Below are 23,771 nucleotides of genomic sequence, written 5' to 3' on the forward strand. Positions count from 1 at the left end.
CTTCATTTTGATTAAATGCTCACATGTTATCCAATGGGTCTGGCTTCCTCATGACAGTTAAGGAGCTGATGTTGTGTAAACTCCTCTAAAGCTCAATTTTTAATGTTTCACTGAAACCGATTTTAAACGATTGTCTTGGTACAGCTGTTTGTAGTGACGCGAGCAGAAGTCAAATTAAACACAGTTCCATGTCATACCAAACAACTTCTGGTTTTACTGGATTTCAGTCTGCCACTCTGCATCCGCAAATACACGTTTTCAAATTATTAACACAGCATACCCAAATAAAGCAAAATCTAAGGAGGGTATAATCTGGTTTGTACAGATTATATTTCCACTGGCATTTATGGTAAAAATTAATATAAGCCCAAAGGATTGGGTCAGGCCTGACCACATCAACTCCACCCAAATATAACAAGGCTTTAGGTCCATCAATTTGTAAAAAAAAAAAGTTTCCACAACTAAATGAGTCTAATTGTGGAGCCAGTCTTCAACAGAACAGCACACAGCCATGTGCTCACTGTGACCTCTGTAACCCATGTTAATGTTTAGCCCCGAGAACAGGAGAAGGAAGCTGAAGCACTCAAAGTCCTCATAAGCTGTGCATCACCGTGTCAGCCTCATGGCATTGACGTATGCTGGTCTTTAGCCACATTAACCTGGGAACCAACACACACACAGATGCCAGCCCTTGGCATTTACACACCAGTTACATTAACAGACTGATCAGGCGGTCGGCCTGGATAACATGAAGCCCAACAAACCCTCACCATTTATTCATCGGTCTGCATAGGCAGAGCAAAACGGTTTTATGACCCATCAATAAGACTTGGACTGTTGTAAAATATTATATATATATATATATTTGACTTATAACACTTTAAATATTAAATATCTTGTTTCTGATAGTGACTCAAATTAATTAGATATGCATCATGTAACAACCGGTGAGGACTGCAGAGCTGCTTAAATCTGACTACAGGAGAACTAATTGAGACGGGAGATGTTTCAGAACTGTGTCCGTCAACAACATTAAATCTCCACTTTATGTTTCAGCCAACATAAAGGGAGCACATCTTTCAGACAAACAGGATGAATAAACTGGACAAACTGCTTCAAAGTGTAAGCAGTGCTCAGGTTTAATTGAGGCCAAGTCGTCGTCCTCCATTTGCTCCATTTTCTCTGTTTTGGAAAATGTTAGGTAGTGTGTGAGTGTATGCGTGTACGCCATAGTGTGAGCTGGGCTTAAGATCTCCTAGCAACAAAGACTGTTGTTTCTATAAAGGTGCAGGTGAACTTCTACCTGACAGATGGCCCCACACACACACACACACACACACACACACACACACACACACACAGAGTTGTTTTCAGTCCTTCTGGCTGATTAGAGCTCAGTTCGTTCAGGTCCGAGTCGCTGCGGTTAACAAAATTGTTCCTGCACAAATTTCAAATTTTTTTTGTTTTTTTTTGTTTCAATGTTCAGTTCCATCTCTGTTCACTTGAAGCTTTTATATAAAGCATAAATACAAAAGTTCAGTTTGAACATAGTAAAGACTTTACTGCAGTGATCTGGCCTTAAACACCACCGACTGCATAACATGAAATAATGGACAAAAGTCGACATCTAATGGACAAATTAATGAAATGAATAAGCAGTTGAAAGGTTGGCTGGATGAACTGATAGATGGTAGGTATTTTTTTATTATAAGACTTAAAGAGTTCTCAGGTAGGTATGTACTGTAGGTGGATAGATGGGGTTAGAGTTAGGGTAGGTCATGGGTTGGTTGGTTGATAGATGGATTTTTGTTCCTACACATTTTCTGATCCCTTCAGAATTCCTTTCAAAAAAATACTTCATCACAAAGGGAAATTAAGCATCTTAACTCATATCATCCAAGAACCTTTAAGAAGTTGATGTGGATGGTGTGGGATGGACGTCCAGTGCCAGTCAGTCATGCCACAAATCTGAAGCCATGCTAATCCACCTCATTTACTTTTACTGCTCCCCTTTAAAGCTTGTCTGGCTGTTTGGTTAGCAAGTGGATCCTCACCCATCCTGCTCTGAATCCATGAAGCCTCCTTATCAGGTCGTCTGGGATTTGGGGTCAAAGTTCACCTATTTGAGCTTAAGACGATAATCAGCTGCACTTGCAAAAATAGCCTGTTGCCATAGTTATGTATCATAACTGTCTGAAAGTTAAAAAAATAAAAATAAAAATACATAAAGACCAAACATCCTTCCAGCTTCACAGCACCCAGAACCAGAGCCTCAGAATCCAACATGCAACGTCTCAACCAGACATTGCGAACAAAAAAAGAACCAATCAGAACCAACATAGCAGAGCCACTACCACCCTGCTTACGAATCTAAAAATGTTGATCTTGTAATTTTCTGGGAGATGAAGCTTCAGAGCCGGTTTTGTCACGTAATGAACTCTGAAAACCCAGAAGTGTCAGCTAAATATTTATAATATCTGCCTTATAGTTGAAGGTAAACCGTTTAAGAAGTGAGGACCCCTGAATGAGAAGGAACATTCACCAAATGGTGTTTTGTATTTTACAGTTTTGGAGTCTCCATTAACTACAACTCTAATTGCACTACTACCGGCTGTTGCAATCATTCTCCTCACCAGCTCTGGGACAAGAGTGTTTATACATATAAAAGACAATTTTAAAAAATAAAAAAAATATATATATATAAAATCGTCAAGGCCTAAAAACCTGCATTTCTTCAGTATTTTTGCACTGGTGCCACTTCATTGGCTTTTTCGGTCTACGACTACGGTAAGTGCCTTTTAAAGCAGACTGAAGACGTCTCGTTGCTTCAGCACTGTGACCGACTTCCATCCACCATGTTTTCAGACCGGCTTGCTTTGTTTGAGAGAGTGGGGATTGCGCTCTGCTGTCTTGTCATATGACCCTCCTCTGCTCACTCCAAACGTGTGTGCACATGAAAGCTTGTGACGGTCACATGTTTCAGTAGAAGACGGCACAGTGATGACAACCTGTATGACATCAGTGTCATTTACTGATGAAATTTATTTGTAATAGACATTCTGGTGTGGTGAACACACCTAATCAAGTTTTGTGAATTTTTGAAAACGTATTACCCATGTTTTCATTTCCTTTTGTCTGAACAAATGATGGACAGAAACACTTGCAGTATTCAACATGATGAATATGTATTTTCCCGACAAAGAATTTATTACTAGATCTTAAGAGTAAGCTTCTGTTTTCATTATGATGTTTTAAAAAATTCTTTGACATAAAATAAAGTTTTTTTCGTTGTAAAGATTGTTTAATGTCCTACTAATCTCAATTTTCAGGTGTAACCCACTTAGTATGCTTTGAAATCAGGTCAGTAACTCTTGTAAGATATGACAGCTGGAAACTGAAAACTTTTATTGCATTTACTCTTTCGCCTCACCTCTACGCTTTGACCCAATAGATGTGCTAGAAGATAACTTTCATTGTGAAATTTCAGATATCATTAATTCCATTGCTCCAGTTGAAGTGAAGGTCGTTTCTGGTAGGAACAAGTCTCCATGGAGATGTGTGCCAACAGATCTGCAAGAAACCTTTGTCACAGGGCTGAACATGAATGGCATAAAACTCAACGTCACGTTTATTATGAAATCTATATATCACTCAACACTAAAACATGCAAGGGAAACATTCTTTGCAGAAATCATAAAGAAAAACAATAATAATGCCATAGTTGACAGGCTGACAAACCTTCATGTGACTGAACCACCTGAACTCCACTTCAACACAACATAATCTTATGTTGTGGTCACTAAAACTTGAAAGAATGTTGCAATTTTTAACCTTTCATTCATTCATATGACATTTGTTGGTGAGGCAACTGAATCTAGGAATTAGTCGAAGAGTGGTCTTTAATTTCCCGACTTATCCTTCTTGAACATCCATCAACACTACACATGGTTTCATATGTCAGACGGGGATCTCGCGATCATTTTTATGTCCAAATGTGATGTGATCATGTCAAATCTGCATCAGTTTTAGATAACAGTCTCACTCCTTTCTACTCTACATCTTCCTTTGGTTTGAGGATGTTTACTTGGCTTTTTTTTTATTTTTAAACACCCGAGTTTGTGCAGGATGTCGTCATGTTCTTTGCAAAGGAAAACGTTCTTGAGAGAGATTCCTACTTCCTGGAAGAAGCTCCTTAGTATTTCCCCCAGATAACTAGCTGAGCCCATTGGCAGGGGCACTATGTGTTTTTGTATCAGAGAATGTTAAATAATTAGGTAATTATGGTGTATGTTGTTGGAAGACACTGTTGACAATATCCAAACACATAAATATAGTCTAACTTTTTTTGTTTTTTTTTAAGTACAAAAAGTTTAAAACTTTTTTTTTTTGCACTTCAGTCAAATCAGTGAATCTTCGATCAGGCTGTGTAATGCTGGTCACATTCAAAGATGACCTAAAGTAGACCTAAGCAGTTGCTTGGGGCATCTCAGACATTCACAGGATCCTCATGAATGCTTACATTTTGACACAGACGGTAGACCTGAAAAACTTTTACATTTGCTTGTTGAAAATGACGATACTATTTGATCTAATCCCAGTTAGTGTTCAGAGTTTAATGGAGGCATTTTAGAAAGACCAACTTATCAAACTCAGTTACACTGATCCTGAATGACAAAAAGAATTAGACTTGGGCCAGAATTTGATTAAGACTAGATTAAGTATGTATGCATTTAGACATAAAATGAGCTGGATCCTAATTGACATTAGCGCAGCTAACTGAATAGGTTCCTACTAAATCAGATCAGTATTATTGGCTTATATTGCAGTGAAGATATGAAAGACGAGGTTCACCAAAGATGAAAACAAAGAGCTTTAGTGAATATTATTAATAAAAAAACATCTACCAGCTGTCATATGACCTCTCTAACCCACACAAACACACACGCTCGCACTGTTTGAGGTTTCTGAGAATAATTCAGTGCTCCAGCAGCTTCAGGTTTCTAGTCAATGTGAGGAATAAGAGCCGACACCCAGCAGGACTGACCCCACTTACTGACACGGTGGGAGTTTTACGTTCTCTGGAGGCAGCATTTCTATACCGACTTCGGATAACCAAAATCACAAAGAATGAAGAGTGACAGTCCACTAAAGCAACTAAAGCTTCAAGTTGATTCATTTAAGATGCAATACCATGTCAATGATGCCGAGAACAGCCATCTACAAAAGTCACATACAAAGGTGTTGAATGTAAAACATGCTTACAAAACACCATACGTTTTGAAACTGGACAGAACGGCATGGAACGATCCCCCCAGTGAATATATTGTACATCCAATCACCAGGTTCTGTTTGGACATTTCAGTGGTGAACCGAGTTAAGCTGATCGTCTACGGCTCCACATTGGACCTGTTGGGGTGAAGTCAGTACAGAACAAACAGTGCAAAAACCCGAATATCAGAAACACCAACAGTCACATGTACACCAGCACGGTGCCATAAACATTCAGAGATGCCGTGATTAGAGTGTCCCAACTCTGAATTATAAAGCCCGTTTCAGCCGTTATCAGCCTGCAGACGAGCCCCTCTCTAAACCGCCTCTGATCTGCCACATATCACAGATTATATAATATTGCACGTCAGTTTTAAAGCAGCATCGTAAAAACCGAAGGGCGTGTGGAGTGGAACTATGCAGGGCTGATAAAGAGTTTCACATCGAGTGTGAGACTCTAAAGGGTTTGGCACAACGGAAGGAACCCCCCGCTCATGTCAGCATGATGATCCACCATAGTTCTCATGTGTTTTTATTATAAATCTGACAGTCAGCTGGTCACACAGACCATTTGTAATACAAATCTTACTGCATTTAAAACTCATGTTTCAGACTCCAGGTGTTGCTCCTGTGCAAAGTTATGGGTATTAAATGCATCAGTTTCCATGCCCTGACACGGAATAGCTTCAATCCAGTTAATGAGGTGATTTATTATTATTATTAGAAAGAATGCAGTTATTCTCATTGTTTAACAGAAAGCTACAAGTAGCATCAATCAGGGGGCGGAGCCTGGGTAGAAGCATGTCAAACAATAAAAAGACAAAGGCGGTGATGGCTGATAAGATGGGGGTCAGACACTGGGTACATGTTTCCAACACTCGGATGAATGAACAGCTTCCACAGCTCAGGAAAATGCATCTATTCAAAGCCATTTCCAGGTTTCTGTACTGTGTAAAAAGTAGAATAAAAAAAAAACAAAACTAAACCATCCATGAAGAAACCTTTTCCACAAGTCACACCTTTCCTGTACGAGTCAGTGGGCCAATTTGTTTTTAAAGCAAACAAAATGTGAAAATATAAAAAACGATACAACAATGTCTGAATTGATTTTAAAACTCATGTTTCAGACACTAGGTGTTGAGGTAAAACAACGATAGCATGCCAGCAGTGTGAATGAAACGGCAGCATGATGGATTATATACAGGCCTTGGATAAGTATTCATAACCTTTGAACCTTTTCACATTACAAGCTCAAGCTTCACTGCATTCATTGGGGTTTTATAGGTTAGACCCATACAGAATACTGCATAGTGGGAGGAAAATGATTGTTTTCAAAATGTTTTTTTTTTTTTTTTAAACCATAAATTTAAATGTGAGGCGTGGATTTGTGGCGAGTCACCCAGAGTCGATACTTTGGGGTTTCTCTCTTCTCCCACATGTCTGCTTTGTGGCCTACACTGCAAACAGGACTTCTTTCCTTTAACAGGGACTTTCTGCCTGCAACAGATGCTTCCATCTGAGCCTGTCATTTCTGATGGATGTCCATGTTTCTATTATGTCAGATGTTTCCCATTTTAAGAGGATGGACTGTATAGATTAGATGACTTTTGAAGTTAAACAGTCACTTGTTTTACACTTTGGTGCATACGGAGATTCTGGACCTTCGACTACTAAGAAATGATTGTTAGCTTGAGGCATGAACTGTGTTGAAGTTTGAAACTATTGGATGTTTGGCAAATGACGTATGATGGCTCAATGAAGCTTTCTAGACATTGTGTGCACTGTAAACGGCACCTTGGGAGAAGGGCCATGACATCTTTACTAACGACAAAAGGTCATAGAACATTGTACTTGCCTCCAATTTTAATCACTCAATATTAGGAAGCATGGCCAACACGGACTGAACGGCTTCCTTCACTACCATTACTGAAACTACATGCAGACTATAATTCAAAAACAGAGCAGAAAATCAATGTCATCGTTCAGAACTTCTCCTTCTGTTCGCTGATTAGACCGGCTGAAAGAAGAATAGAAATCCCAGACGGAGCAACGAAGGACGGCAGTGGTCAGGCTAAAGGTGACTGGTTGCTCTGGACTTTCTGTAAGTGTATCAGATTAAAGGGGGTTTACCATAGTACATGTCACACTTTGAGTTTATTTATTTAAATGATTGAAAGCCGTGTATTTTCTTCCTTTCACTACAGTTATAAGCCACTTTGTGTTGGCATATCACTTCAACTACCATCAGAACACAATGAAGTTTGCAGTTCTAACAATGGGATGAGAAAAGGTTGAAGGGTATAAAAAGTTGTCCAAGGCACTGGGGATGCTCCTTCTTCTTGCATATCGACTGCATACATTTTGCACATTTCAAATCCTTCTAATAAAACTAGCATTAGGGTTCTTAGAAAAAGACATTTACTGAAGATGGTGAAAAAGGAACAACGTTTGTACTTGAATCTGTTCTGTAGCATCCATCAGGTTTAGATTCAGACTTTTCAATGCTCACATTTCATTCATCCTGTCTGAGTTTAATGACCCATTTCCTGTCTGCCTGCTGCCTACACACACACACACACACACACACACACACACACACACACACACACTAAGTATTAATCTACTCTGCTATAGCAAAGCTGGACTTAAGTGAATGGAAACCTCAACATTATAGACATGGAAGGACCTCAAAGAGAAACCCAAAATCTCTTTTACTATAAAAACGTAAAACTAAATTAATGATATGCAATCATTTCGATGTTTACAATCTCGACTGTGGCAAAATAATTAAAAAATGAAAACCACAAGTCATCTTCAGACTAGAGACTACATCTACGTCTCTAGTCCTGTGCAAAGAGGACTAGAGACGCATTCAGGAGAGGAAAAACTGTCAAGGCGTACATCTGAGGTTCAGCCTGATCAGACAACCGGTGTAAGAAAGAGGAGCTTCGAGCTCTTCCCTACGAGACGAAAAGCGTTAAAAACCGTTTCTACCTGTAGGAGACCAGTCCTGCTGGAAACAGAACATCACAGTTCTCAGCTGTATTCTTTAAACACAGTTCAGTTTCTATACAGCTTCTCCCAGAAGAACAGTTTGACATTAAAGCAGACGAAAACAACAGCAGCTCTGTTTGTTTAGTCTGAGTTCAGTCCAGCAGTTTGTACTCACTCTGCTGCTCTCCTTGAACAACTTAAAGCTCATCCACTTTGGCATGTCGGCCTCGTCTCTTCCCCCTCTCTGTCGCTCTGTCCTTCTGACAGCTCTCTTCGCTGCGTCTCTGCCACACACACACACACACACACACGTAAACACGCCCTCATGCACCCTCTGCCTCAGCCTGAACAAACAACCGTTGCTTTGTGTTTGATGACAACACTATTCTGCTCGCTGTGTGTGTGTGTGTGGGTCAGTGTGTTCACATTTCTCCCACTCCATGGAAGCGACTGAGGCACTAAAACGCTTCCAACTGACAGCAAAATAAGTGTGTGTGTGTGTGTGGAAATGGGAAGGGCAAAAAAGTCATATGAGCAGCAGATGGTTAAAGTACAGCTTCACTTTGAGCTCAATGAATCTGATTCATGAGAACATACATGTCAACAATCGCTGCCTGTGTAGCAGAGTCTAATCGGCACACTGCAGCACCAAGAAAGGCCATTTTTTATTTCTAAACCGCTCACTGGAACATCAAATTATAGGCCAGTTCTCGCTTATGTACAGGAGAAATTCTTTCGGAAAATGGGTTTTTGTTGCACTCATCCGGGACGAAATTTGTCCTACTACTTTAAGAAGTAAAAAAAATGAAACAAGAACGAGTCAGTCCACGGGGGCCGATTGGCTCTCATGGGTTTGTGAAGGTGCAAGATGCATTTCTGTACAGGAGCTGAACAGCAGGTTTGGGGGTCAGCTCTATCCGGATGCATCGATATTAATGACCCTCATCGATTTTAACATCTGTGGAGTTTTAGGTGTTCTGGGTTCTTTACCAACTTTGGAAGCCGACCGCTCCCGAGACGATCCATCACTCTTCTACGTCTTCTCCATTTGCAGATAATGATTCTCACTGTGGCTCACTGAGGTCTAAAGACCTTAGAATGTCCTCTCAGTTAGAGATGCACTAATAAATCAGCTCCAATATCCTTCATGTTGGGAAAACGTGAGCAGCAGAAGCTTGAAGCTGGTGTTTTCCGATCTTATCTACCTCAGCTAAGGTCTAAAAACCAGCCACTGTCCTCTCATTCTTTCAACTTCATGTTTATGCTCTTGCATCATTCATTACTCTATGATGTATGCAAGTATCATTTGCATAATCCAACTTTTAGACTTCATTGTATCTGATGAAAGTGCATCAAGCTCACAAATAATCAGTATTGATTGGTCCTGGGTAAAAACAACATCATTCGTTATTTTCAAACTTATTTTTCAGGAATGTTGAAGTTTTTCCCAAAGGTGAGAACTTAAATTCGTTCCAGATTCATCCCAGAGATTTTTCATCCAAGTTTGAAGGAAATAAAGATGGAAGTTGTAATCCCGTTACATAGTGACACACTGTGCCGTCCTGCATGTCCCGTCCACTTACACGAGGTAAACAAGTGGCATTGGGTTTTCAATTGTTTTTTTTTTTAGGCATTTTGGTTATGGTACATTTAAAATAAAATGTTACATAAATATATATTTTTTTCTGTACTATGGTGGTCCAGACATTGGTGGGCTCCTGTTCCACACAGTGGCTAAGGTTTATAGAGAGTGGCTCATAAAAAAAAAAAAAAGGCAGGAGCTAAATAAGCATCTAGAGTGCAGTACTGGTGGCAGAGGAGCCATGAAGACTGCCAAGCTTACAGCCACTGGAACGATGCTTTAAATAACACAGACCGCAGGCTGAGCCACAGCCGCCTCATTACACTGGAACACGTCACAGGAAGGAGAATCCAGTCGTACGGAGGAGGCGAAGGCTGCGGTGGGACATCAGCAAAAGAATCACAGAGCTGAAGTACAGTAAAGTCCAACTCAGTGGCTGGTGCAAGTCCTTCGTGATGATCATAGCAGCTTCATCATGTTCACACTGAACATCTTGTTAATGTGAAGCAACTGAAGCTTCAGCTAAAAGCAGCAGACGGAGCAAGGAAGGAAAAAACAAAAAACAAAAAGCCGTCTAGGTCACAAACTCTCATAGCACAGTCATCTTTAATGACTTTTACGAGAGCTGGACAATTCCACGTCCGTCACTAGGACCGACCCAGACATTACCACACAGAAATCAGATTATAAACTCTCTTCCTTGTTGTCTACATGGAGAAGAGCAGCAATGGAGTCAATGTAAAGGGTACAACCCGCAAAATTAGACCTACTTAAGAATGTAAGGAGGCATATGGGTCAAAAAGAACTATAAAAAAAATTAATGCAAAGTAATAATTTTGGTTTTTATGTTTTGTTTTTTTTAACCACACCATTTGTTTTTGTGCTGGTTTACTGCATCAACTTCTGCTTGTGTTCAAAAGCAGAGAGCAAAATCTGAAGTTTGTCCTCCAGATTTTAAGACTACGATATTTTGACTCCAATCATTTCATCCATTGCATTTTTAATAGAAGGACTTTGATAAAGTTTAACAACTGTAGCAGGATTTTCATGGGATGCCGAGAGAAATGTGTTGTTTTTCTGTACTTGTTTTTGCGAATGATGAACATTTTTAACAAGTAAAGAACCACAACTGTGTTTCAGGCTAACCTGAAGGTCAGCAGTGGCTGCAGTCTGAAATGTGTTCATTTCAGCAGAGATTTTCATTATGATTATGACAGATGTGTCAACAATTCCAAGACCAATCCTTTGTTTGCAGTATACATGGCTGCAGTGCCGTCTGGCTGGACCTTGTCGGCTGCTTAAGGGTCAGGACAGAACCAGCAGGTCAAAGGAACAGAGAACCTCTTCAGCTTGGGCATCACATTCCCACATCTATATACAAATATATCAACATTTTCTTAATGTATAGAAAAAATACAACTAGTATTACACTCTGAATTTACTCAGTTTTTCCAGCCTGTGTAGAATTTTGAGAGAATTTATTTGGTTTTTATTACCTCACCCTGTGACATATGAGCTTCCAGCAGACCTTTTTACATCGTCTGTCTTTAGGTCTTATGCGTCATCCTTATCAGTCCATAAATGTAATAATATATATTAAGATTTAATACTGAAATTAATGACTTCTGTGTTTGCAAATTGTTACGATAGTATTTGGATTTCCAAACGTGACATTAGGAGTTTGGGAATATGTCAGGTTTATTTGGAGAAGACATTTCAGAAGTATTTACAAGGAGTCCAACAACTCCTTGTAAATACTTCAAACCAACAAATGTATACCTGCCAAATTTCTGCAGGAAATGACACAGTCCTCCTCCTAGTGTTTTTACAAGTTAAAATTTTGCTCCTTACTGGTTTAAATATCCCATCTGTACCTTCACTGTTCTGTTTGTGTCAGCAGTGGATTGTCTGAGATGGACTCACATTGAAACAGCATGTTCAGTGAGAACAGGGATTTAATGTCGACTTACTACAGTCCAGACCAAACAAGTGAACTTTCTTTCTACCATGATCTGTCCTGCTGAACATTACATGACTCACACCACATCACTGTTCTAGTGACATGATTTTGATTTACTCCTCTTATTTAAATCAGCCATCCTACTAAAGGGATCAGTGTAAGTGGCGCATAAATTGGACATAGTACAGTTAAATACCCATCAGCATAATTTTACTGTGCATTTTAACATTGTGTCTGTTTTTATGTCAACCTTTGTAAGGTGACCTTGAGTGTCAAGAAAGGCACCTACAAATAAAATTTATCACAATAGTATGCTAAAAGGATAAGTGAAGGAGATGAGAAAGAAGAAAAAAAGAGAAAAACATATTCAAGAGATTCGTCATCCAAAACCACCAGAAACGGTAGCTTCACCCTAAACACACACCCTGGAAAGGCAGACAGCGGAACATGTGACTGGGCCGACGCTGGGCTGTTTTTAATCGGAGGAGAGACGAGGAGTGAAACCAGAGAACAGAAAGCACAAGGAATGTTTCTGAACGCAGAACCTCAACGTTTGTGTGCAGGCGGCCTGGGAGAGGCGACAAAAACACAAACTGGGAAAGAGGGAGCTGTAGAATGAGTGAAAGACCACAACAGTAGAGATGGTCTGGACTCACAGAGAACTGATCCTAATGGGAATTAAGGAAAACAGACAAGAACACCAGAAACCAAACAAAGTATCCAGCCTCACAGACGTCAACGGCCTAAAAGCACCAAAGTGCTTCACACACAGGTCCGCATGCTGATGTAGGCAAGTTACTGGACAGTAGCCACAGGTGACCTGGGGCAGTCTGACAGAGGAGAGGCTGCCATGCAGCGGCGCCACCTGTTGGGCTCTCTGACCCCCACCGGCCATTCGAATAAAAAAAATAATGCTACTCGTTCTTTCTGAGGTCCCCAACTAAAATAGCAAGAGGTTCACTACCTCCACCACCCAAACAATCTGGGATATAAACATTTTTTATCAGTCAAAACATATTTTCATATATTTTTTATTTTACATTTAATTAACAAGATATTTGCCTTTTTTTTAACTAGTGATGAGTTATTCAGATGCCTATTAAATCATATTATGCCAAACAGAAGAGTGGAATCACATTTAAGCACCAACATCATAAGAGGCAGACTGGCCTTAAACCCAGCAGGGGTCAAATTAACCGCATATTTTCCGTCCAACAGGTTATTTTTTTAATTCTTTTTAAATGGAGAAGGAAATAAATCTGAAGGAATTTTAACAGATTGCACCACTTGGTGCAGATGCGTAGACATTTTCAGCTGTACACTCGGAGAACGTCGCAGAGGTAAATCAATAAAAAATAAAAAATAATAAGAATACCAAATATCATCTCTGACCTGGACTCTTCATCCAAGTTGGACAGAAAGGCCTTTAATAGACCATTGCAAAGTGTTGTTTCAAGTCAAGCAACTAGTTGTAGCAATCGCTAAAGTACTCAGCATACTTTGATTAATTTTAATTTAAAATAATGTTTACAATGCAAATTAACTTTAGTTTTGAGATATAATTAAGCAAATGCAGTTTAAATCACACATTATTTAAAACAAGTACATCACAAATATACCTTTTGTCTTTATCAAGGCTGATGCTAATAATATACATATCAGAAGCTCCGTTACAGCTCATCTTCTGTCCTTTGATTGTCGTTAAGTTGCCTTTGTGCTGGTAGGTAAACAAGAAATTGTCCCTTCAAAACAAAACCATCACAACTCAATCGGGAGTTTAACCACAGGTAAAAGTAATTAAGGACAACATAGGCTGTATACCTTCTAAGTTATTAGTAAATCCTTTGCACATTGTCAAACATTTTGTAGTGGTGAAGGATCCTGTCCAACATGGAGGCCATGTTGGACGACGAGTCTCACCCACTTCATGACATGCTGGCTGGATACAGGAGCAGCTTCAGCCTGAGACTCGTCTTACCAAAGTGCAACACAGGAAATCATTTCTGCCCGTAGCCATCACACTGTACAATCCACAAGTCTTTTTGCTTGTTATTTTATTTATAGTCATACTTGAATTACATCGCTCATACATTTTTTTTTTTTTGCTCTGTTTTTAAAAACCCAAAATAGTTATTTTTCTTCTCGTTTTACCAGTTTAAGAAATAATGCTCCAGGCAGATTCCCTTTTGTTAGTAAGCTGGCTATAACCCCAATCCTTTGTAGTTTTATTTCACAGATGCAAAATTAAAGATGCAGTTGAAAAACTTCACATCTTTTACCTGAAAATTTGATTCAAACATTAGAAAATCCCAATGACCAGGTCATTGAGAACATATGCATAAAATATAGCAGAAGCTTTAAATGTTCCCATTCCACCAATTCCAAACAAGTAAGCAAGCATCATGCATGTAGTTCTAGTGGACTAACTGTGTCACCACAAACCGTCTACAAACAGAGCTTTAACCGCGGTGGCAAAAATCAAACAGGAACTCTGTAAACAAAGTTCAGAACAAAACTGGTTTTCAGGAAAACATCAGAGGTGGATCCCAGAATAGGAAGATGGAATTTTCCAAATCCACAGAACAATAAACCAGAGTAAAGTAACAACACACCCACACAAAGTGGCAGAGAAATCCCTTATTCTACCGGGAAGAGAGGTAGACAAGTTCCATTATCATAATGCTGAATAAAAACAACAATGAGGAAACTTGCCTAATGTTGCAGATTAGACCGAAATACTACTTAGTAGAAATGGACAGAAGGAACAGTTGTAAACTGAGACACAGAGTAAAAACAACAAAAGCTGCACTGCTGGGACCATTCTGTGTGTGTGTGTGTGTGTGTGTGTGTGTGTGTGTGTGTGTGTGTGTGTGTGTGTGTGTGTGCCAGCTTGGTGGCTGCTGACATTTTAGGAAAGACAGTGTAGGCGTGGGGTTGCACTGTGAAAAGGCCACATTATAGCAGAACTCCACAGTGACTGTGTGTGTGTGTGTGTGTGTGTGTGTGTGTGTGTGTAGTAGAAATAGTAAGAAGAGGTCAGGGTCCTGTTTCAAATTCTGAAAATCCTAAATAAGTTCTGGGGTAACTGACCAAACAGCCCATTTGGTCAGTTTATGGATGTTGACATCTTGCTAAACAGCTTAAGACTAATTCCAAATTGATCTCATGCCATTTTTAAAAATACCTTCAAAAATTATATATATATAGCTTTACTACAAAACAAGTTTTCCTTTTTATTCCAAAACAATCTTAAGGGATGAAATTAGTTGCATTAAAGTTGAGCACACACTGCGTAAACGTGCACCTCTTACTTGGAAGTGGGCGACTGGTCGGCACGCGGCATCAGCGGCACACACACCGGAACACAACCTGAACAGAGTCTTCATCGCTCTTCACACTCACATTGCTCACTACTTTTGAACCATGCAGCTCCCAGAACCTGTCTGTGGTAACCCAGTTACCACAGACACACGCTCTACCCCTGCTGGAGCCCATGGTAAGCTCCTCAGGAGACCCTGTAGTGCAGGCCCAGCTGCGGGTCATCAGCTCGTCACAGAGCCAGCCTTCCTTCTGCACATGCTCAGATTGGGCTTCCTACCTTGTCGCTGTCTATGGTGTTCTGGGAGGTCCTGGAGGTGATGGAGATGGTATCTGGTTGGCTGCTGCCGTCTCCCTGACTGTCTCCATCTTCCCCTCCCTCCCTGAATGAGGCCGAACAAACATACAGCAGTGTGAGATGAGGCCATGATGTGTTTGTGTATTTACAAACAAAAACTATTCATCCTTTGGTTCTTGGTTGGGTGCAGGGTGCCCAGTTCATCAGCCCTTGTCCACTTATGCCTCAAGTATCTGACAGTGGCTGCATTTTCATAACAAATGTGCCCAAAACAGTCAATATTACACTAATGTTGACAAAGGACAATTTCATAATTACGGTGTTTCCATTGCAGTTTTGGAAAATATACAAATTTTGATATGTCTGAAAAACCACCTCATCCTGCAGGAACAGTGCAAAAGCATTTTATCACAGCAAGACCTTTTCCAAAATTGGCATGCTTCCATCAAGAACATTTATTTTTTGCACTTTCAGTTTGCACAACTCTGTGGTGAATGGAAATGCAACTTGTGATGACCATCGCCACATTAAGTAGAAAAAGTAAAGTTCTGTGACGTCCAGCGTTGGGTGGAAGCATCATGTTCTGCTCCCTGTTGGTGTTTTGATACAGGAGGAGCAGGTTGACTTCACAACAGATGGCTTCAGAACAACAGACCGTTTGTGTAAACTTACTGAAGCAACATCTCAATATATCTTCAAAGAGCAACAAAGTCAACGCTTGGACTGATCTCAGTCACATCAAAAGGTGTGTGTGATCAAAGCAGGCCGAACCTGACCCAGTCCCACTGGTTCTGTCGGGAGGAATGGGCCAGAACTCCAGCAAACCGCTGTGAGAAGCTTTTGACTATTGACCAAAGTTAAGGAGTTTAACTTAGGAGTCGCTGCCCGCCGTGCAGCGTACAAGCATGTGACGCATTAACAAGGCTTCGTAATAACACGGACGCATACCAAGTTTTCATTTCAACTGTTGGACAGCACGGACTTCAAACTTTATAAAAGTGGTGTTTTTATAGTGGTTTTGTGGTTATTTACTTCAAAATAAAGCCAGAAATAAGATTGATAATTTCCGCCTTATTTTGTGGGGTCTAAATGTACCACATTTCGAAACAACCAATGAAAATGTGTTGACGGTCTGTTGCTAGGTAGAACGGAGACACGCGGAAAGAGAGACGAGAGGGGGGGGGGAGATTTGGATACGGCAAGAGACTAGGGCGCAGCGATGCTGTGGATTTTACTAGGTTTGTTAGAGTTCGTGGTGTGTGCAGTGTTAGTAGTAGTTTTGCTAGCTATCGCTACATGGCTTCATAGCGAGCGCTGACGCACTGAGAAGAGAGACTGCGCGCCGGGATGGCCATTTAGACCTCGTCTTCAAAGGGTTAAAAAAGTCCTGCGTCTGCAAATATCTGGTTTCAACTGGACTCTTTTCAGAGAGAACTGAGCTTTTTCTTCAACCCTTCCACACGTTCCACAGGCTGTCTGAGCACAGCATGCTCTCATCCGACTGGTTAGACAGCCAGGTGACGTTAATCCAGTTTCTCACTAGAAAATGTTGCACCTCTGTTCTTTTTGGTCTCATTTGTACTTAAAACAATCTGTTGAATACAAAAACATGTATTCCTTGTCATTCAGGTGGAAATGAAGCTGCTGGCTGACCTCTTAGAGAAGTTCCTGGGCTTAGTCAGTGCAGGCGCTTTAGGCAGATGAAGAGGCTCCTTCAGCGCCCCCTTCAGGTGAGTCATTCTCTCTTGGATCACCTCACGGATGTTTTTTATCCATTCCTGTTTGGCTTCCATGCTGGATGCCTGGAGGAGACATGTTTTCTGTGTCAAACGGTGCATGATGATGCCTCAAAGCGTTACGGCGTTATAATGACTTTGACCTACTTTTAGCACAGTTTTGTTATCAGAAGACGGGGTTCTTCCTGCCCACAGGGCAAATTTACATGGGTCTCCCTCTATGTGCTCGGTCACCCCGAGCTCTGCCGTCTGCAGACAAGACAGAAACAAGAGAGGAGTGAATAAACCAATCAATCAACAGTGAAAGGGCGACCCCTTCAGGTCCAACATAAAACTGCACCCATTGCTCACCAGTAGTCTGTTCTTGTATTGGTACTTGGTTCTTCCTGCCGAGTCTTTGATCTCTTTGCTGAAGACCAATGAGAACTCGAACAGGAAGAGGTGTCGGTCCCGGCCCTTCCGGATCAGTGCGCGCGGGTCCCAAACCTGGAAGCTGTCCTGCAGGATCAGCTCACCCTGAACCTCCAGGTTCTCCTCAAAGCCTGCAGCAGAGGGAGAGCCTGACTGCCAGATCAAGTCAGCGACTGCGAGTCTGTTCAGTAGCAGAGCATAAGCAGCCTTACCGTCCAGCATGGCTAAGTGCATGGCGTCATTGGCTCTTTTAGGAACGCTGAGCATCACCTCCAAGCCGTCTTTGATCTCCCCTTTACCCTCTTCACAGCAAGACAGCAGCTCCTGCAGGAACAGGATGGTACGCACGAGCAGAAGAGGATTTCTGCTCCGTCAGTCTGCGTCAGCGGTGAATGTGTGAGGCTGTGCTGCAGCTGCTGCAGATACCTTTAACAGAAGTTGGTACTTTGTGATCCTCTGGACTGGTTTGATGAGGTAGGAGTTGAGTGTGTTTGCCAGCGCACGTCTCTGCTGAATGTCCTGTTTAGGCACACAGAGTACCATAAATAGTTTCAGAAAGCGGTTTTCCTTCACCCTGCTACGTCTGAATGGACTAAAGTTGGATCAGAGGCGCCGACAAATTTCAAGGTTTAACTCACATCAAAGAAGCTGCCAGCGTGCTCCAGGATGAGCTGACTGGAGTCGGGTTTGTTCTTGCAGTAGTCCACATAGATGTGGAACTTATCAGCCTTATCAGAGAAAATGGACAGTTTCAATAACGGGGCAAAGCTTCAAACCGAGACAAATACTGGAGGGAGACGTCGTCTCACCCAGGTGACGAAGCAGTGGCCCACATCCTCCGGCAGCTGCTCGTAGTTCACCAGCTCCTTCAGGAAAATACTGGAAGAGAACGAAGATCAGCCATTTCACACCGCTTGACACTGCAACACGTCAAAGATCTTCGGAAAAAAAAAACTGTGCTGTGTTTAAGCTCTGTAGTGTTGGACCTTCATGCAAAAGTTTGTTGACTGATCTGAGCTTAGATCTCTTTCTAAAGTCTAAATGGAGCAGAAAGGACAGAACAGTTCCCTCCAGGAACAACAGTTTCCGGATGTTGTGCAGAGGTATAAGAATCAGGCGGGTTCTTGAACTGTCTGTGAAATCAAACCTCAAAGGTTCATTGGAGAAGAAGAAGAAGAAGAAGAAGAAGAAGAAGAAGAAGAAGAAGAAGATACCCATGAAGTTTTGAGAGCAGAAAAGGAAGGGAACGGAAAACGTTTTATCTCAAAAAACCCTCCAAAGCCTGAAGCTCTTGGTGAGTTATGTGCTATGTGCTATAAAACGTTGATTCTGAAGTCCCATGTGTAGCAGCTCTGCACAGATGCTGCCCAGGCCTTACTTGCTGTGGAAGTCGTAGATCTCCTGCATGTTGCCAAAAATAATCTGCTCCTTGTTGACGATGCCTGGAGGAATCTCCTCTTCACCGCTGGTCATCTCCCTCAGATAGGTCTGTCACACACACACACACACACACACACACACACACACACACACACACACACACACACACACACACACACACACACACACACACACACACACACACAGGTGAGGCGGCAGGGTGATGGCAACAGGTAAGCACCAAGAAGGAAAAACTAACACTTCTCCTCACTTCTAGACACTCCTGGAGATCCCTGACGTAGGCCTTCTCCGTCTGCAGCAGCTCCGCCATGATGAACCTGAGGCAGAGACCGGCTCAGCATCCCGCCAACAACAGATGCAGCACCAGAGTACAAACATTTAATACAGTCCCTCGCAAAAGTATTCACACCCTGAACTTTTTTTTTTTTTTACATTCTCCCACTTTGCAACCAGTTTTCCATGTGTTGCATTGTGACTTTATGTAATAGATCAACACAACGCAGAAGGATTGTTTGGCCAGAAAAGAGGAGAAACAGACTCCTTCAGTTATTCACTTTACTTATCTGTAAACTACTTTTAGAAAACATATCATTTATCTTTTATTGCAATCTCCAAAGTAGAGTAAAATTTGTAGCTGTGACGTGGCAGAATGTGAGAAATGTTAAAGGGAATGAAAACTTTTCAAGGCGCCGGGACTGAATCGACTCACGGTAAGACAGGACGCGGGTCGACTCCGTCTGTTTATCTGCGAATGAACAGGTGATCAAAAGCAGAGAACTGAACTCACTCTTTCTTCCTGGCCGACTTTCTCTTCTCCTCGTCGACCTCGTGGTTTGGATCGCGGAGTTTGACCTCGGGGTCATCGGTCAAACTCGCAGGCATGATGTCCAGCTCCAGGTCCTTGTTGTCCTGCACGCGGAAACGTTTTCTCACCACTCGAAGCCATTTCCAATCGTTCCCTGCGAAACGTGAGCAGCCGTCTGATCGCTCACCTCGGAGCTGATGCCCAGGCTCCTCTCCAGGCTCTCCTGGTATTTGGCCATGCGGAGGGAGAAGTCTCGGTACCTGCGGTCCACCGTGCTGACCCAGCGCTTCAGCTCCGACACGTGGGCGTGGCCTTTCTCCACCAGGTTGTCCGCCAGCTGGATCAGAAGCTTCACCTTTTCCTTGGTTTGCTGAGGGTTGAAGGGACACACTCACACTCACATGTTTATTTGGGACCAGAAACGTCTCAAACCACACGTCATGAACTCAGAACCAGAATTGGCTCACATGTTTCGAATGCTTTGTGAAAGGGAAGACTTCTTGTGTTTTCCCTTCCTGTGAAGTGCACCGTTTACCTTAGCAGAAAGTCTGAAGTGATGGTAGTCGTTGAGCAGCTGCTGGGTTTCCTCACTGCTGTCCCCAGGTGATGTGTGTGTAGCGAGGTAAACATCTCCTGTCTCTTGGATCCAGTCCAGAGCCTGGGAGCAAAAAAGACAAGCACAGCATGAAAAGCCTGAACTAAATCGGCATTTTTTAATGATTTTTCACAGTGCAGACATGACCAGGCGACTGCACAGCAACAGAGCACAGTGGCTGATTTTTACACTTTTGCTCAGGTAGATAATTTCAGCTTCACATGCAAGATCACCGATCTCCAAAAATTAAGCAAATCTGGCTGATTTATTGGCGCACACGTATAATTGACTTTTAATAAAATCCCAAGCGCCATCCCTATTGGTGCCTCAGATAATACGCTTTAAATGAATGTAACAGCCGAATTTATAATTCACTCCTTTCATTTCTCCTATTATTCCAGGGAGAACTTATTCAAACCTTTTTCATTCCCTGGGGTACAAATATGACCCGACACAGAAGAACAATGTTTTTAATCACTGGCTGCTGATTTAAAACTCCGTTAATGAGCAACAGTGTCTCTATGCGTCAGTGGCAACCATGCGTTCCTGTGTCGTAACGTGACGTTTCTCTGTCCTACCAGCCCGAATGGAAAGGTGGGTTTTAACTGTGACTGTGTGTGTTGGTCGGATTGAGCTGTTTGGCAGGCAAAACTAATTATGAACATGAAGAAAGGCTCCTCAGGCCCACTGTTAGGCATGGTGGAGGATCTGTCATGCTGTGAGCCAGTTTCTCTTCCATAGACCCCCGGAGTCGGAACAGAGTGATCTGGCGTCACGAGTTATTTGCAGTACGACCATCTACTAGTAGAATGCTATTTGTCATCACTGGGTGTTTCAGCAGGACAGTTTTTTCTAAACAGGACAAACCAACTCAGAAATGATCCACCGGACCTTCTTTCATTGCGGTCCCTGTCCACATACCTTAATTCTAGAAAAGTTGAAGTGAAGGGAGCATGAGAAAAAAGCCAGGACTTTGACTGTCCCCAGAGAGCAATGATCAAACATCTCTCTCTTTCTGCAAGCTCAGATACAGAACTAATAGTTGTTTTCCTGTAAGCCCAGGAGATACAAACTGTGAGCAGTGGGGGAACCCAGAGTCGGGCCAGAATTCTTCCACAGCATGGGGTATTTTCCTAACTCAATGAATAACTTTTTTATATTTTTAGAACCCAAATGCCGACGCTCTGACCTGTTTGGCGCTGCGTTCAAACACCAGGTACTGCTGACACTGGTCCAGCCTTCGTTTCTTCAACGTCCAGAAGTGCAGAACCCGGTTTTCCCTCTGCAGCAGCTCGTTCAGAATGGCTGCACACAAAAACACGCTGACCATGACAAATCGCCACACTTTTTAAGTCTTACCTGAAAGAAGAGAGGTGTCTTCTGCCGCTCTGCCAGCAGAGGGCCCTGTGGCACCACAGCAGAGCTCACCTTTGACCTGCTGCTCAGGTCCTCTGGCATGGCCTGCTGCGCCAGGTGTGCTCACATTGTTTCTGTGGATGTATTTGAGGAAGACCTCAGCATTCCTCCGAGCCAGCGTGCACGCCTGAAACACACCAGTAAATATCCACAGGATTCGTTCTGCACCAGAACCTCTGAAGGAGGAACTCGGGGATACACACTTGAAACCGGGAAATTACATACACTAAATAAAAAAAAACCTGCTTGCACATTTTATTCTCACTGTCTGAAGTTAAATCAGATCAAACGTTTCTTGTTTTAGCTCAGTTAGGACGACCAAAATTGTTTATATTTGCTAAATTAAAAAAAAAAAAAAAAAAAAAAGAAATTTTTGTAACTTTCCTTGAATCCAGAAGTTTACATCTACTTGGTCAGTTATCAGTGACAATTGTCTTTTAAAATGTTTGGACTAGTGTCAGACCTTCTTTTCCTTCCACAAACCTTCTGATGGTAGTTTGCTGGAGTTCTGGTCCATTCCTCCTGACAGAACTGGTGGAACTAGGTCAGTTTGTACACCGCCTCTGTCACACACGCCTTTTCAAATCCACCCACAATTTCTTCAGTCAGCTTCCTCACAATCCTAGTTTTGTCCTCAGGTCGAGCTGCACTTTTTGGACCAAAAGATGTTCATCTCTGGCATACAGAACCCGTCTCCTTCCTGAGCGGCGTGATGATTGGACGTTACCATCATGTCTATATTTGTGTATGATTGTGTTAACACATGAATATGGCACCTTCTAGCATCGGTAAACCAAACTTTGCAACTGCACGATTCTCTTCCTGACATCTTGGCTGATTTTTTTTTTTTTTTTTCTGACCTTCCCATCATGTCAAACAAAAAAAGGAGTGGGTTTCAGATGTGGCCTTAAAGTACACCTATAGGTGTGAGTCCATTTAAATCAGATGTGTCATTTAACAAGTCAGAAGTTTGTGGAAGGAACTCCAACATGTTTGACCCAAATCATATAGTTTAAAAGACAGTTATCTCTGATACTGACCACATGAATCTGAAGAATGTTTCTATAAAATATCCCTACTTTTTTTTTTTTTTTTTGGAATTTAGCAAACAGAAATATTTTTTGTCATTCTAACTAACAAGGGGGAAAAAAACAAGGAAACTTTGGTCTGATTTAACTCCAGACAGTCAGAGAAAAACGTGTGCGTTTCTTTTTATTCTGTGTATGTAAATATCTGGTCTGAACTGCGTCTGCGGGAGCTGAGCAGGCTGATGTGTTCTTCACCTTCAGGAAGGCTTCCTTCTGCTCCAGGTGTTTGCTGATCAGGGGTAGCAGGTGCTCACTCTCTACTGAACTCCCAAGTTTTTCATGGCTGCCACACCAGTCTTCGTCCCGCCGGTACTCCTGCTCGAGGCTCTCCAGCACACTGCACACCTGCAGGGATCCAGAGTAGCAGTGTGAAACAGCACCGAAAGAACACACACACACACACGCTGTTGTGAGTGTGTGAGGGTCTGCAGCTCGCCTGCTCTGATGTTTTGTAGAAGGCCACAGAGGCGTTGACCAGCTTCAGGCGGTCCTCCATCTTCAGCATCAGCTGCTGCCAGTGGACAGCCACCTTCTCGGCACAGCTTCGGATCGCCTCGGGATCATAGTGACCCGCCTGCAGCATCATCTGGGATGAAAGGTGGGGTGGGGGGGGGGGGATCCTTTGGAACTCGTCACTTAAAATTATGCAGCACGTATTAAAGATGGCACCACTTCCTCTCACTTCCTCACACTCTTCCTAATAATGGACCAACCTCAGCCTTCTGCTGCACCTGCAGCGCACTCTGATGAGTCTTTTGGAGGGAAGTGGCGTGAAAGAGAGACTGCAGGAGAGAAGATCTGCTGTCAGTGAGTTTGCAATGCACCTTCATACACATCATCATAAGCATTTTAATCACATAATAATTATGGTCTACATCAAACATCATGGACTGAGAACA

The 23,771-nt window shown here is 42.1% G+C and overlaps 1 protein-coding gene across 1 annotated transcript in view; it reads right to left on the reverse strand.

Moving 5' to 3' along the window:
- Positions 1 to 23,771, reverse strand: part of kalrna (kalirin RhoGEF kinase a) — a 77,985-nt gene that overhangs the window by 46,656 nt on the left and 7,558 nt on the right. The window contains exons 7-24 of the mRNA XM_088012494.1: positions 23,586 to 23,654; positions 23,309 to 23,458; positions 23,068 to 23,217; positions 21,797 to 21,911; positions 21,558 to 21,673; positions 20,309 to 20,431; positions 19,961 to 20,143; positions 19,756 to 19,877; positions 19,219 to 19,285; positions 18,946 to 19,055; positions 18,377 to 18,446; positions 18,206 to 18,295; positions 17,994 to 18,086; positions 17,780 to 17,891; positions 17,508 to 17,698; positions 17,304 to 17,405; positions 17,074 to 17,222; positions 15,403 to 15,505 (exon numbers count right to left, since the gene is read on the reverse strand). Coding sequence (XP_087868620.1) covers positions 15,403 to 15,505; positions 17,074 to 17,222; positions 17,304 to 17,405; positions 17,508 to 17,698; positions 17,780 to 17,891; positions 17,994 to 18,086; positions 18,206 to 18,295; positions 18,377 to 18,446; positions 18,946 to 19,055; positions 19,219 to 19,285; positions 19,756 to 19,877; positions 19,961 to 20,143; positions 20,309 to 20,431; positions 21,558 to 21,673; positions 21,797 to 21,911; positions 23,068 to 23,217; positions 23,309 to 23,458; positions 23,586 to 23,654 — 2,115 coding nt within the window. The remainder of the gene's footprint in view (positions 1 to 15,402; positions 15,506 to 17,073; positions 17,223 to 17,303; positions 17,406 to 17,507; positions 17,699 to 17,779; positions 17,892 to 17,993; positions 18,087 to 18,205; positions 18,296 to 18,376; positions 18,447 to 18,945; positions 19,056 to 19,218; positions 19,286 to 19,755; positions 19,878 to 19,960; positions 20,144 to 20,308; positions 20,432 to 21,557; positions 21,674 to 21,796; positions 21,912 to 23,067; positions 23,218 to 23,308; positions 23,459 to 23,585; positions 23,655 to 23,771) is intronic.

Source organism: Poecilia mexicana, unplaced genomic scaffold, assembly GCF_051168715.1.
Source record: "Poecilia mexicana isolate PSO_F unplaced genomic scaffold, ASM5116871v1 scaffold_2, whole genome shotgun sequence".
NCBI lineage: Eukaryota > Metazoa > Chordata > Actinopteri > Cyprinodontiformes > Poeciliidae > Poecilia > Poecilia mexicana.